The 14,901-nt window shown below is 42.7% G+C and overlaps 1 protein-coding gene across 23 annotated transcripts in view; it reads left to right on the top strand.

The window, feature by feature from the left end:
• Positions 1-14,901, top strand: part of MADD (MAP kinase activating death domain) — a 123,488-nt gene that overhangs the window by 78,931 nt on the left and 29,656 nt on the right. For 10 of the 23 annotated variants that reach the window (XM_059722849.1, XM_059722835.1, XM_059722837.1 and 7 more), the window contains 7 exons: positions 2,096-2,149; positions 5,173-5,273; positions 5,702-5,785; positions 6,958-7,116; positions 11,254-11,362; positions 11,927-11,989; positions 12,377-12,497. In XM_059722849.1, coding sequence (XP_059578832.1) covers positions 2,096-2,149; positions 5,173-5,273; positions 5,702-5,785; positions 6,958-7,116; positions 11,254-11,362; positions 11,927-11,989; positions 12,377-12,497 — 691 coding nt within the window. The remainder of the gene's footprint in view (positions 1-2,095; positions 2,150-5,172; positions 5,274-5,701; positions 5,786-6,957; positions 7,117-11,253; positions 11,363-11,926; positions 11,990-12,376; positions 12,498-14,901) is intronic. The other 13 variants (XM_059722838.1, XM_059722850.1, XM_059722842.1 and 10 more) reach the window with 3 other exon arrangements.

Genomic DNA, 14,901 nt, shown 5'->3' on the forward strand with positions numbered 1-14,901 from the left:
AAGTCCCTTTGGACCAAGCTATAACTGAGAATGTAGAGTAATTACTCTAAGAACCAGTGGGGGCACATCAACAAGGGAACTGTTGTGATGGAGCTGTTTGATCCCATGATAACTGTCGCCTAGAGGGGATTCTGAGATGCAAGGCAGAATTAAATAGGGCATATAGTGAATATGGCAAAGGGAAAGCCTGTCTATGCCTCTTTATGTTAGTGTGTGCTCAAGTATAGGAAATTGCAGCCAAGCCTACAGAATATTGGTTAACCCTAAAAAAAATGTATCTTTTGTTCATCTACTGTCTGCTTGTCTATAGGGAAGAACATCCATCAGTCACGGCTGCTGTAGCTAATAAGAAGAAATAAGAACCTAGTGGCTTGCAGCTGTCTTCCCAATTTACCTATTGTTGTCTACCTGGGAGGCCAGGAAGTGTTGGAGAGAAAGATGGACTCTCCTTCAAAGTTGTAACTTTGTCTCTGTGGAGTCATCCTGTAGTCTTAGAGACCTCCTTGTCAGCTTTTATTTTTTTTCTTCTGCTTTGTTTTCTTCCCTGATTTCAAGCCCATGATTTCCTGCCTTTCTGCCATCTGCAGGGTAGGGACAGTGTTATGCACCTGTCTCCTTTCTCTGCTTTTCTGAGAACTGAGTATTCTGCCCCTGTGGTATTCCCACCCTTCATCACCCTGTTGAGAGAGCGAGCATGAAACTCAGTATTCAGACTAGAGCCTTCAGCATGCCAGCTTGTCATGCTGCCACTGGATCAGCAGGCCAGCACCTGGAATGATTTGAAGTTTCCAAGCATAAAATGAACACATCTTAAAAAGCAGCAGAATCTTGGGGGAAGTGGGTGGTGCTTGCATTTTCTACCTCTCCCAGGGTTAGTGAAAGGGAGAGTGTGTGCATAGACTCCAAAAACCCCTGCTAGCCCTCTGCATTGTGCACTTTCCCTGGAATACTCTGACTCCAACAGGGAAGAAGAGCTATGGCCTAGTCGAGTCTTGGAGGATGCCATTTGGCATGACTAGAATCTTGATTTTTCACTTTTCTTCCATTTTCCATTTTCTATATCCTGACAGGAGCAACTTGGAGGGGTTGAGAAATTCAGTCTCCTGCATCTAGAGCCCAGCACTTGAATGAATTTTGATTTGATAGAATCCTCCTGTTTATTTTACAGTTTTTCTTTATGATGTTAGTATTAACCAAGGATTTTAATATAAAAAGTTTAAAATGAAATCTCAGTTTTCTGAGGAATGCTGCTCCTTTTGTGCATTTCTTGGACAATTATTCAGACTATGTGAAAACAGTTCCATTAATGTTGTATTTTCTTGAATATCTCACACCCCACATAACACACACACCTTTTTTGGAAGGCAGAATGCGGAATTTTTTTCCAGTTGTGACTTAGGGCTGGCTTTTTTGTGAAGATACTGTGCTTCAGATTGACTACCCACTTCTGTCTTGGGGGGTGGGTGGGGGTCTGCTTAGCTAAAAACTGCTTCCAATTTGAGAGCATCTATGAAAGGGCTAATACTAAATTGCGCCCTTCCTGCCTACTGATAAGGACTAAGAACCGGGCAGCCATTTTGAAGCACAGTGTCTTCATGCTTCTGTTCCTCTATGTTCCTATTCTGGCAAAGAAAATCAGCTTCCCTGCTCAAGATATGCACCTCAATTTTGGAGAGCTTATTTTTGGGGGAAGAGTGTGTTTGTGTTATGTGAGTAAATAATATATTGGGTTTTGTAAATTTTGGGGAAAAAATACCAAACCACCTGTCCTGAAATCAGTCCTTCCCGCAAAAGTAAATGGATTGTATTTGGTGGATCTGCTTCTAAAACCTATTTTTGTTCAACCAGTTCATTGTTGTGGTCATTCCTAATTTTTGACATCCTGTTAACAGGAGATGATGCAGCTCTCTACTCTTAACGTCGATTTCTTGCGGAACGGTGTTAATTTAACCTTTCACTCACTAGTGGTCATTAATTCTGTTTGTTTGGAGGTGCAGGGGTGGGTATCTTTTACTTTTGTTTTTTCCATTTTCGCCTATCTGACCAGCCTCTGACTCTTTTTCTTTCTCTCCTGCTTGCAATGCATCTTGGGTAGAATTGTGGAACAAGCACCAGGAAGTGAAAAAGCAAAAAGCTTTGGAAAAACAGAGTAAGGAAATGATGAAACCCAGAAACTGACTCCCCCAGCCTCCCCATAACTGCCAACTCCCTGAGCCTGGGGTGAGCCTCCATCTATGGACAAGTTCTTATGCCCACACAACCAGAGAGTTTGTAATTGAGGTGAAACCCTGCCCCCCTAGGGGATGCTGAGTAGATTGGCCCTAGAGAACTCAAGTGTTCAAATGCAAACTGTCTTCTTTTTCCTGAACTTCTGTGTGGAGAAAGGGGTCAGCAAGTCCTACCTCCTTGTCACTTCACCGGTATTTGGATGAATTTTACCCTGATAATCTATCTCCCCTTCTTATGAGGCACACAGGCTATTTTAGCCAGCAAAATGATGACTTTAATATGTAGTTTGTTTCTGAATCATGGTGGGATGAAGAGTTGTCTGCTCCTTCAGATTCCCCAGGAATGGCAGATTTATGTGTTTGGGTATTAACTTCCAACAAGTGGTTTGTAATCCCTATTTAACTGCAGCAAGAAATAACTTTTGAAGGAGAGAGGAATTGGGGCTACATGAAGAATTGTATTTCATAATGGTGCTAGCTAAAAAAAAAAGGGCGATTCTTTCTTATGAGGTTAATTTGTGTATCATGTTAAGGGTATGGGGTGAATTAGATGGCTGGGGACCATCTGTAGAGTTTGCAAAGAGCCTGATTTTTATATTTATATCTGTTATAACATCTACAGGCATTGATATGTGCACTACTTGCACTTATACTATAAAGCTTTGTAGAGTATGTATGGAATAACTACTGTATGGTTACATATATCTGTGTGTGACTGATTTCAAATAGTACCCACAGTGTGCTAGATGCTGTCCAAACATAAGAGACGGCACAGTTCCTGCCTTGCAGAGCATACATGCTTAAAAACAAGGATAGAACAAATGGACACACTGACAGAAGGTAGGGGAAAGAACTAACAGCCAAAGACATGGGTGAGGATTGATCACATTCTGATCAGTTTTAATGACACACCTTCCTGTGCACACAGAGATGTACATAGAAATGTCTATATAAAATTAAAAAAAACCCCCATGTGGTGGTGATCACAATTTGATAAATTGCTTTTAACATGCACCTTTCACCCCATCACCCATCCTGTCCCCATACATTACCCTCAGGAATATTTTTAATATGTCCGTCTGTGAACAGACTCATTTAGTTGCAGTTAGAAACAAATTTGCCAAAAATGTTTTCTTTCTAATTTTTTCCTTTAAGTACAAAAAAGACCCTGTGACTAAAGATATGTATTCTTGTGTTAGTGGTACCACTCATTACCAGTCAGAGCTAGAAATAGTGCCTTTTGAACTACTGAAAATAGATTTCTTTCATGTACCTTTTCCCCTAGCCCCTAGATGTTCCCAAATTATGTTTAGAAAGCCAATTTTAGGTAATTTTGTGGTTTGGAAATTGGTTACATTTTCCTTTTTGTGAGTTCTGGATGATTTGAGTTGTAGTAACTAAGACTTGTGGCATTATATGCAGAGAGTTTACAAAAAGTAAGAAATTGTGGTTTTGTTTTGTTTTGAACTCCTACATAACAATATTTCTGAAATATTTTCGCTGTAAAATATATGGCACACAATATACTTGATAGGATAACAAACTAGAATATTCAGGTATACAGCCTTTGGGATGACTTGCCCAGCTCATTCATGGCTTTGCTTACTTCCCTGTGGTGTGCCATCCTAAATTCATGCCCACAAGCCTTTTATATGCATCTCTTTTATTCTGTTGCACTAATGCTGGTACCATTTAGTAGTAGATATTTTTAACAATATAAACATGTGTCAAATCCTAGTTTAATATCTTTAGTGGTGTGTAAGGTATCGTTGTATCGTTTGTATAGAGTTATTGGACATTGTATCTGTACAGATAATGGGTATAGTATACAAATCCTCCAGCTGCTGGTCATGTGTCTCTGTTACCAAACAGTTGGCAGATATGGATATGGCATAAGTGTCGTGTTCAATCTCTTCTCCTTTCTGAGCTTAGTGGTGACCCCCCGCCCCTCGTACAGTCTCTAGCATATTCTCCTTCTCCCTACTTCCATTGCACAATGCTTTCCAAATCCTTTCTTAGGTTTTCGCTCGCTCTCTCTCTCTCTTTCTCTCTCTCTCTCTTCTTCGTTTTCATTCCTTTTATCATCCCATCAGAGGAGGGTAGAGAACATGACTACAGTACTGCATGGGGACCTTAACATAAAGCTCGATTTTATTTTTTCCTCCCTTTTTGTTTTTGGGTGGACTTGGGTTAGTGAATGCATGATTTGAGACCTGCTGAATCCTGCCCTCACTACTAACTTGTGATTGCAAACTCTGGAGAGCCATAAACTATGCAACTGGTGTGTACATTGAAGTGATGCACAATACTGTGTGTTTTCCTTCCTCCTCCTTCCCCCCCCCCGCCCCATCCTCCCCCCTCCAGCATCTTTCTTGCAACTTTTACTTGCATGGCACTAATTACCACTCTGTTTGCCTGTTCATACTGTGTGTTGCTTTTACAAAAAAACTGCCTGGATAATGTTGTGGGCAGCTTAGCACATTTAACCCAAGTTAAGCAATTAGCTGTGCAAAAACAAACACCAACTTTATTAATAAGTAATTAGATGGTCTTTATTTTACCAAGAACAAAGGAAGTGGCTTCCCAGAGTTGAGTCGTGACTGTTCTGCATGCCTTGTAACTGGAATCTCTTTGACACCTGTCTGTCCTCTTTTTATCTTTTTGTGAATGGATAACTGAGGTCTCACTGAGAGGTACTCCTAACGCTTAATAATTAGATTGTTGGCTGCTCCCTTGACATATTATGAGGTCCAAAGTAGTTTTGGAAGGATGGCAGATGTGACCTACTGGGCTTGTTGACAGTACCAGGGAACATGAGAACAAAAAGTCTTCTTTCTCTTGGTACTGATTCTGTGCACAGTTTAGCACCTGCCTTCTACCACATTGATTTCTAACCCCCCTACCCCTCCAGTACAGTAACACATTACCTTATTCTTCTGCTCAGGGCCTGAAGGCGCGAAACACTTCTTTGACTTGGGAGAGACAGATGAGAAAAAATCCCAAATCAGCGCTGACAGTGGCCTCAGTCTGACATCAGGCTCTCAGGTCAGTGTCTCTATGCTTTCACTCCTCATATGACAAGGTAAACAACAACTTGAGATATTCTTTACTTCTGGGGGCTTTCTGGAAATTTGGAGAATGCCTCAAATACTCTCTTTTTCGTGAGAGAGCACTTCCTTGTTCATTTGCAAGAAGGATCATTCTCTGTTCCCCACCTCTCTCATCATATGGCTCTGTGGACTTAATTTGGGAAGATCCTGTCCTTTCTGACACACTGGGGACAGTGTGCCCTTGTGACTGGCTGTATGCAGCCACAAGGACAAAATGAAGCTCGTGGCTTTTAAGTTTCCCTGAAGGAGCACCCCCAAAAAACAGTAATATATTGTCAGTTATAGACTGGGATATATATAGAAAGGGAAATATCTAACTTGGAATTTTTTTTCCTCTCCCATCTCTCTTGCATTTGTTTGCAGAAGAGTGATTTGGACTCTGTTGCCAGTGCTGGTCCTGCTGTGATGGTACGAAGTACGAGCCAGGATTCTGAAGTTAGCACGGTGGTAAGAGAGGCCTAAGGGGAATCTAGGGGCATTTGTACATGTGCTTTGGGGTGGGGGTACACTTTAATTAGGGTGGCTCTCAGGAGCCATTCTAATTGAAATGCCTGCAGTGTCTCCTGTGTCCCTGGCAAAATGGCCACAACATATAGAATGCACACGTAACAAAGGGCATACACCTCAAGTATATATGCATGCGTGCACATATTTGCGCATGTGTGTGTGCGCGTGCGCGCGCACACACACACACTTATCCTAGTGTGCCTGTACACGTGCTGGACGCTTCCTTTGATGCGTTCTAACTAGAACATGTCAGAGCAGACTCCATTACTTGCGGTGCAAGTGCCCTTCGTTATGTGTACATTTTAGATGTTGTAGCTGCTTTGCCAGGGATACATTTGTCTGTAAAGCCTGCCTTCTGAGCTTTACAGGGAAGGGGTAAGAGGTGGGCGGGCAGGCATGCTCTTTCCCTGGGTGGGTGTTAGGTCCATATGTATTGCTTTTTGTTGTTGTATGTTGATAAGTATCTATATTCCATTTGTGGGACATGTTATGAAAACTTTCTAAAGTTTCATTCTAGAGTTATATTTTCTGTGGCACACCTGCAGCTGTTTATATATGTATACATTTGCTGGTAATTTAAATGAGGGCCACAACATGGATAGATTTCTTTTTCCTTAAGAGAAAAGTGGCAAGGAATGTACTTGGTGAAAGGGATTGAGCCTTCCCTTAACTACATTTGTCTGACACTTACAGCCTGGCCCTAACACTGGAGAGAACTTTCTAACTTCCTTTTTCTGAAAAAGCTTTGAGGTGAGATGTTTAGAGTCTGCATCCCTAACCCTCTTCGCCTGGTTCCTGATCTGCAAGGCAGTGAGGTCTTTTGGGACAGGGATAGCATACAGTTAAGATTTTGTTGACCAAAAGGGTTTTTTAATTCATTTTACTTGTTGACATTACCTCTTTCTGTCATGTGGGATGTCACGGGAGGGTTTATCTTGCGGTAAGACAGAACAGATATGGCCTTGCACTGTGCTGCTGTTGGGAAGATGACAGGACCTTGGAGACGTAACCAGGTTTAGGGTGATGTTCTTGACACTTTTTCTTTCTACAACATCTCTTGTTAATGGAAATCAGGGAAAGCCAATCTAAATTCTTTTTTTTTTTCTCTGCAGGTTAGTAACAGTTCTGGAGAGACATTAGGGGCAGACAGTGACTTGAGCAGCAATACTGGTGATGGTCTCGGTGGGGAAAATGGTGGAAACCTAACAGGATCACGGGGAACTGTGTCAGACAGCGAAATTGAGACAAATTCTGCTACTAGCTCCATCTTTGTAAGGACGTGCTGGATTGTCTTCTAGAGAGATCCTATAAATGAGTTGGTGTATGTGTATGTATGCATGTGTGTGGCCAGAAAGGTGGTATTAGGGATTCTGTTTCCTATCACAGAGTTAATCGAGACTGAGAATTATGTGGCATTTGATACTGCAGGTACAAGCTTTATGCAGTTTCCTGAACATGCAATATGTGTGTAGCCACTCCTCTCGTTTTCATACAATGGACATTAATGATCTTTTCCCTGCTGGCAGTATGACTCTCAACCAAGCTAACATATAATCTCCCCTTTGTATGTATATTGTCCCTGATGTGAGTAAGTGGCATTACATAGCAAAAAGGAATTGATACCTTATTGTTGAAGCAGCTGCTCAATGTGGGCATATGGTGACCTATCTCTGTGTTTAGCAGCTGTTCCATGGCTTTTAAAAACATTGTTCCAGTAATAACTGAGGCATCACTATGGTTTTTATTTAAATACCCTTTCCCAGTGAGCAGATCTGAATACTGCACTGAAATTGAAATGAACAATCACAATATTTTTTGGCTATTAAAATATATGCGTTTTGGGAATAACTGCATCCAGTAATGTAAACAGTTTTTTTTTCTTGGTGCAGATATTAACATGATCTATATAAATTGACTAAAATTATTCTCTCTAGTTAAATTAGTCCTCTCTCTCCAATTTTGAACATTTTTTCCTTTGTTGCTTGTTCCAATGAGATCTCTGTTCCCTCTTTCTTACAGTCCATCATTACAGTGCAAAAATTCTAGAATTATTTATTTGGAATTATATGTAGTCATCAGATTTGTTCATATTATATTGTGGTTTTTGTTTTAAAAGTTCAGAGTCATAACTGACAATATTGTTAGTGGAGTACAAGCGTCTTACTAGATACCAAAGGGATCCGATTAGATTCATTTTGACTCAGTGCTTTTTAACCAAGTGGAAAGCAACTTGGGACAAAACACCTTAATGAAATTTTGCTGATAGGGTTAAATAGGTAGACCTAGAGAACAGCTGTGGGGGTAGAAACTTAATATAAGGAAACCAAGTGGAATTAATAACATAGGTAAGTGATAGGATGGTCATCTTCAACAAATGCATCTTAAGGCAAGTGAGGAAACATAAGCCAAAACCAGTCAGGAAGAAGGAAACATTTGGAAAATAGTCCTGCTAGAAAGATCTAGAACTGATGGTGGATAACCATGCTATTTTATGATATAATCTAACTGTGCTCTTTCTGGGACTACTCAGGCAGACAGCACCTCAATCTGGGCGCTACAACACTATTAAAAATAAAAGACAGGAAAAACGGACTTGGGAGATTTTTCAAGATAAATATGTAAAGAAGGCACAATCTAATAGACCTGACCTCAGGACACTTGGATTCTAATTCTGTTTCTGTAAATTTCCTTGTTCTGTGATTTTGGGACTGGCTGATCCCTTCTCTGTTTACCCAATCTGTAAAATGGTGATAATATTCAGCTATTTCTCAAACAATGTGTGAAAATGACTATATAATTTCTGTCGAGATAAGAGGGCATCAAGTATTATGTGTATCCTACAGTCAAACCTAGCTAACAGGGTAAATATTGTTTGTATTCAGATAATAGTCACTTTTTAAGCCTGGAAGCGTGGAGAGCTGCCTCCAGCTGGTAAGTCTGGTGTGGGGGAAGGGGCATGGGGGTTGCAGATCACCCCCTCCTGCAGTGAGGGAGGGGGCAGGGGCATGCACTGCCCAGCTGGGGTGAGGTGGGGCGTGGGACAGAGGCAAGGCTTGTGTGGGGGGACGACTACTGCCACTGCTTGCACCCCGGGAGGGTGGGGGGAGGGGTGTGTGCCCCCCCCCCCAGATCTGTGTGGGGCAAGTGGGCAGCTGTGGGCTTGAGCTGAGTTCTTCTTGCTGGAGCTGGGCTATGGAGGGGGCTGCAGCCACCCCAGATTTCGCTGTAGCTCAGTGCTGCTGCCACGTGCCCGGTGCAGCCCCCAGCTCTTCCTGACTCAACCCCTATCTCCCCCCATGCAGGACAGAGGCGTGGATTGTCCGGGGGAGGGGGGGGTGGATACAGCTCCCTTGCAGTGCCACCATGCACCCGGCACAGCCCCTGCTCTTCCCAGTGCATGGGGGGAGGCAAGGGTTCAGCCAGGAAGAGCTGGGGCTGTGTTGGGAACACGGTGGTGGCACTGGGACAGAGCTATGGCAAAATTTGGGGTGGTTGCAGCCCCCTCCATAGCCCCCTGCTCTGAGCCCAGCCCTCAGCAAAAAGAGCCTGGCTCCAGCCCGCAGCTGCAGCCCACCCGCTTTCCTCATGCAGATTTGGGGACTACACCCCCCCCCTTTCCCTCCTGGGGTGAAAGCAGCAGTGGGAACTGCATCCCCTCCCCCCACGAGCTGTGCCTCCGTCCTGCACCTGACCTGTCCCAGCTGGGCAGCGCCTGCCCATGCCCTTGCCCCCTCCCCTTCCACCACAACGGACTTAAACCAGCTGGAGGCAGCTCTCCATGCTGTATCGGAAATCAGATCGGTATCGACTGATATGCCTCCTTAAAAATTGGATATTGGTATCAACCCCAAAAATCTTTATCTGTGCACCCCTACTCTTTGCAGGGCCTGTGTCTGTGTCTGTGATAAATCCTAACAAGAGAAACTTACTCTCTGTAAAGTCCTATCTAATACACAAAATACATTGAAAAACCTATGAAAAAAATATTTTTTTAAACTCTGATTTACAGGCATTTTAGGGAACACTTTTTATTGAATATTATTTCAAGATTTTGTTTTATTAAATTTTGCGGTATTATGGATGAGCATGAGGAAAGATTTCCTAATAGTGCTGCCAGTTAAATCCTAGAATCTCTGTTGTTTTAAAATAAATAAATAAATGAGTGAAATCTTCCTATCTACTGTCACTTTTTAGGATATAACTTGACTCCTACTATATCTAAGGGTAACCTATACTGTGCTTGTTGTCCACTCTCTCTACTGGTCTTGAACAAATAAATTTGAGTCTTCATCTCCATTTGCTTACCTAAATGTTCATAGAAGTGCTTCTTCTAACTAGCGGATCATTCTCAACTCTTCCTCTGTCAGCTGTCATCTGCCTTGGATGTCTCTAATCTTGGCATTATTCTTGATCATTTTCACCTTTTTGTACATTTTGGGCCTGTACATCTCCTTATTGTCCATATATGCCATTGTATTATTACATATCTTATCAGTCCTTGCCCACATACTATCTCTTTTTGTCTTGACTTCCTCTGCTATCATCTCTCTTGAGTCCCAGTTGTACAGACTTTGTGTGCATGAAGATGCTGAGTGTCTTTTTATATCTGCAGAGCATTTTGGCTATAGCATAGTCATGCTCAGGTGACTGTCAATGCTTATTTGTTTCATGGAATTTATTTGTGTTTAAAATGCTTCATGGATTTGCACTAGCTTCTTATTAAGCTGGTCATTCTGTACTCCCCTTCTTGCTTCCCCTTCTTCTAGCAGTGACCACCTCTTTTTCTTCTTTCATACAATATTGTTTATGTTGATGTGAAAGCCTTTACTGATGCTTCTTTCATTTGGGACAACCTGGGCATGGATAAACATACATTTTTAAGTTGCTTTAAAACGGGAAAAGGAGCTGCTACTTTGGAGTGTGCAAAGAACTGCTGTTCTGATCTGTTAAGCCCAGGGACCTACCTAAATCACAATGGAAGTTCAAGGTGCAGCAGTGCCTTTAATCTCACTCTCTTCCTTGCATGCCTGCTGCTCCCACCACTCAATGGCAGAGGCAAAAGCTGTGGCATTAATTTCCTCTTGACCACTCAGCAGCGAGGAGTGGTTGTGCAGCAAAAAGCATGAGATTAAAGATGCCTTTCACATTGTGAACTTTGGCCATGATTTAGGTAGGCCTCTTGTTATGTCTATGATTCAGTAGCGATACAAAAGTAGGTTGTAAGCTTGAATTTGGAGTGTCTTTGCTATGCTTGTATTGCCAATGAATCCCAAAGAGGTAAGAGCATTGTAATAGGAAAGAGTCTGTCTGAAAGAAGGTTTACAAGTCCAAAATGTTTTTTGATGGCTTATACTGTAAGGGGCAGTTGTGCCTGACTGTCAAATTGTGTGTCTCCTCCAATTCTTCAGGGTAAATCTCAGAGTTTAAAGCCGAATCTGAAGGATAAAAGGGGCAGCACGCCAGGCAGAGCTCCAGAGGATGCAAGCCAGAGGGTTTATCTCTATGAAGGGCTTCTGGGTAAGTTAATATTCTGGGAGCTGTGAAACTGATATTTGGAGGAGTTGCACAGGTTTGGGCTTGTTCATTCTAATAAACAGCTCCCATAGATTTTATTCTTCAGGGAAAATTGCTTTCTAGACTGGAGAATTCAGAATTCAGACTGGAGGGCAACTTGGGTGGTTCAAGAGGAAGTGGAGGATTGTCCGGAGAAAAATGAGCAAGGGAGGATTAGTGAGAGATTATAGTTTGCATAAAATAAATCGTGTCCAAGTCCCATGTTGGTCCTGAATCTGAATTGATGTTGCAGTCCTGAAAAGAGAAATTGCTGAGATGGATAATAGCTGCGAGCTAAAATGTATTGACGTTTCCTGCAGATAGTTCTGCCTGAAGCACTGAATGGACAGCAGCTAGACTTGAATACCCATTGGTTTTTTGCTGAATGTGTCCTTGGATAACAAGCATGTCTGTCTTTGAACTTGTTTAATGTGAATTTACCATTAATCAACAGCTCTTCCTCTTCACCTATTTTTCATCCTTCCTCTTTCTTTGCTGCCATGTTCCTCCCTGCTTGGAATTGTGCAGGAAGGGATAAAGGATCTGTCTGGGACCAATTAGAGGATGCTGCAATGGAAACCTTCTCTCTAAGTAAAAATTTCTTCTTTCTGCCTCTCTGTGTCTGCTGCAGTATTGCTCAATAGGCTGTGTTCATCATGGTTTGTTCTTTTCTGTGTGTGATGCACGATCCCCTTTTGGGCAGTAGGAAGACATACACTCAGTGGACGTTTTTGGGGCAGGTCTCAATCTGAGGTTTGGGGAAGGTGCAGTGAATGTGTCATGACGTAGGGTAGGAGAGTGTTCTTCCTTTCCCTCTCCCCCTCTTTCTCCCTCTTGTGATGTTTGTAATTTTCTGCTGTGAGATTATTTTCATGTGTGTGTTGGCTGGGGGCATCTTCAGATGGGAGAAAAAGAAACTTATCCTGTAGTGTCTGCTTACAGTGCAAGCTTAGAATTTTTCAACTTGATATTGCCCAGGTAAAGAGCGCTCAACTCTGTGGGACCAGATGCAGTTCTGGGAAGATGCTTTTCTGGATGCTGTGATGCTAGAGAGAGAAGGAATGGGAATGGACCAGGGACCTCAGGAGATGATTGACAGGTAAACTAGCATGAGGTCTTAGACCATGTTTATTTCTATCCTTGTTTCACAAGAAGATGAAGCAGTCCTAGGATTTTGTTTTGGTTTTGTTTTGTTCTTGCATCATTTCTCTTGCATGGACCTCACTATTTTCTCTTGGATATATGCCTCTTCGTGTATTTAAGATCAGGACAAAAGTTTCTTTAACGTTAAGGATAGTGTAATGATTCTGGGGAAATGAGAAATGGGTAGAAATGTGCAACCAGAATACCATATTTACTCACATACTACATGCACTTCTTTTCTAAAAAAAACAGCCTTCTAGAATTGGGGTGCACATCTTAAGTAGGGAAGCTGATTTTCTTCACCAGAACTTCTCTGCATGAAGGCATAGAAAGATTAAGACACTGTGCTACAAGATGGTTGCCAACTTCTGTCTCCCTTCCAGGAAGAGCAGGGGAGGGGGGCAGGTGGATGTGCAGTCCAATGTTAATCTTTTCACAGCCACTCTCAAACAAGAAGGATAATAAGGATTTGGGGGATATATAGCACTAAGGTGGCATCATGAAAGACAACTTGCAGAGCCACAAGTGTATTTTTTATACATTCTGCTTTCCAAAAATAAGGTGCATGCTTTGTGTGGGGGTATGTATGTGAGTTAATATGGTAGGGCCTTTGCGTGAAATGTACTGTGTCAATAATGAAGTAAAGGTGCTGGGAAGAGATGCTGATAGGCTGGAGTACAAGATAGCCTTGGCTATCATTTTTGAGCATCCAGAAAGTGCTAAGTAATTTGCAGATGGTATAAAAACTAACAAAAAAAACCAACCATTGGGAGTATTCCAACTAAAACCTGGAAGGAAACCACTCTTTAGAATTATTTTTCTGAGTCGGGGCTAGAAGGCATCCCTGTATCGACATATAACATGAAGAAGACTCTGCCCAGGCCAGGGATGTCTTTCCCACTTCATTTCCTCTCAGATAAAATTATTTCTGATTTAATACTGATCCATGGTAGAATTTTTTAAAGTTCCTCATGCCTTATACTCCTGAGTTGAATTTTCAAAAGTAGTGGGGGCTCTTAAGTATGTAAGCTTAATTGAAAATCAGTGAGACTTAAGGGCTAGGGACAGATATTACACATAAACCAGTTTAAGTGATCAGAAACTGGTTTAAACTTGTAACAGAACAGATGTTCAGTGCACATAAACTGGTTTGGAAATGGCTGAAACTGGTTTGAGATAAACCTCGTTGAATGTTATATCAGACTTGACTGATTTGGCTCAAACTGGGTTATGGATTGTCTGCCCCAGATCCCTTGCTAGTTTAAGATGAACCAGACACCCCCAGCATCCTGGCATGCTCTGTGGGCTGGGCAGACTCTCTGTTCCACAGCAGAGCTGGCCCCTCCCCTCTGCTCTCTGGCTGGAGCTCCAGCAGAGACTTGCAGGCACAGCAAGGTCTGGCTGGCTTCCTCCTGCTCTACCCCCCTGCCCCCCCCCCTTGCTGCTTGCTGTTCAAGCAGGAAATCCCCACCCCCTTCCTCCCTCCTTTCTCCCACAGCATGGACCCCAGCCCCATGAACCCTAGGCATGTGTTACGCTAGCTAATGCAGATGTGTGTGTGTATGTGTGTGTGTGTGTGTCTCCATTTTCACTGGGACAGGCAGACAGAACAGTGACTGCTTAGGGCTGTTTGGAGCTAATCAACAGGTCAGCTGGTAAGCTGTTTAAGAAGAGTTTGAAGTAATGGAGAGAGACTACTGTTTTGCTTATCAGGTGATAAACACTGTTATCAGCCCCCTGTCAGTTTGCTACAGACAGTATAAAGAAGCAGGGAGGGAGATTGTAAAGCTCCGTGTCATCAACAGATGCATGCACTGCACCCCCCACCGGCTCCAGAGTGCTAGCAGGGGGAAGGGGGCTGGCAACACTCCCATCCTTTGAGCAGCAAGTGGGGAAAAGCCTGGGATGGTGCAGGCAGACCTCCCTAATCAAAACATCTTGCCAGGGCCTGACCATGTCCCCCACTCAACTCAGCCCTGTTCAAGGGAAAGGAGGGCTGCTCTAGCTCTCCCCGGCTTCTAGCCTAAGCTGAGACTTCTAGTCTGAGCCTGTGCCTGAATTTCCTTAGTCCAGAGAGAATGTCTGTCTGATTACAAACCGGTTCAGCCTAGCCAGGGTAGACTATCCTGCAAAGATTGAATCAATTCAGGCTCAAGCTTTTTGAATATCTGTCCCTAACTAAGAGGCCTAAGTACATTTTGAAAGTCAGACTTAGGCTTCTTAGTACCAGAAAAAGGCTTTGGTCACTAAAATAAACCCTAGGGAGACTTCAGGTATGTAAGTCCCAAACTGCAGTCCAAAAATCCCTGTTTAGTAGACACTTAATCCTGTAGATATCTTGCAGTTTGCTAGATGCCTTC

Source organism: Alligator mississippiensis, chromosome 2 (assembly GCF_030867095.1).
Source record: "Alligator mississippiensis isolate rAllMis1 chromosome 2, rAllMis1, whole genome shotgun sequence".
NCBI lineage: Eukaryota > Metazoa > Chordata > Crocodylia > Alligatoridae > Alligator > Alligator mississippiensis.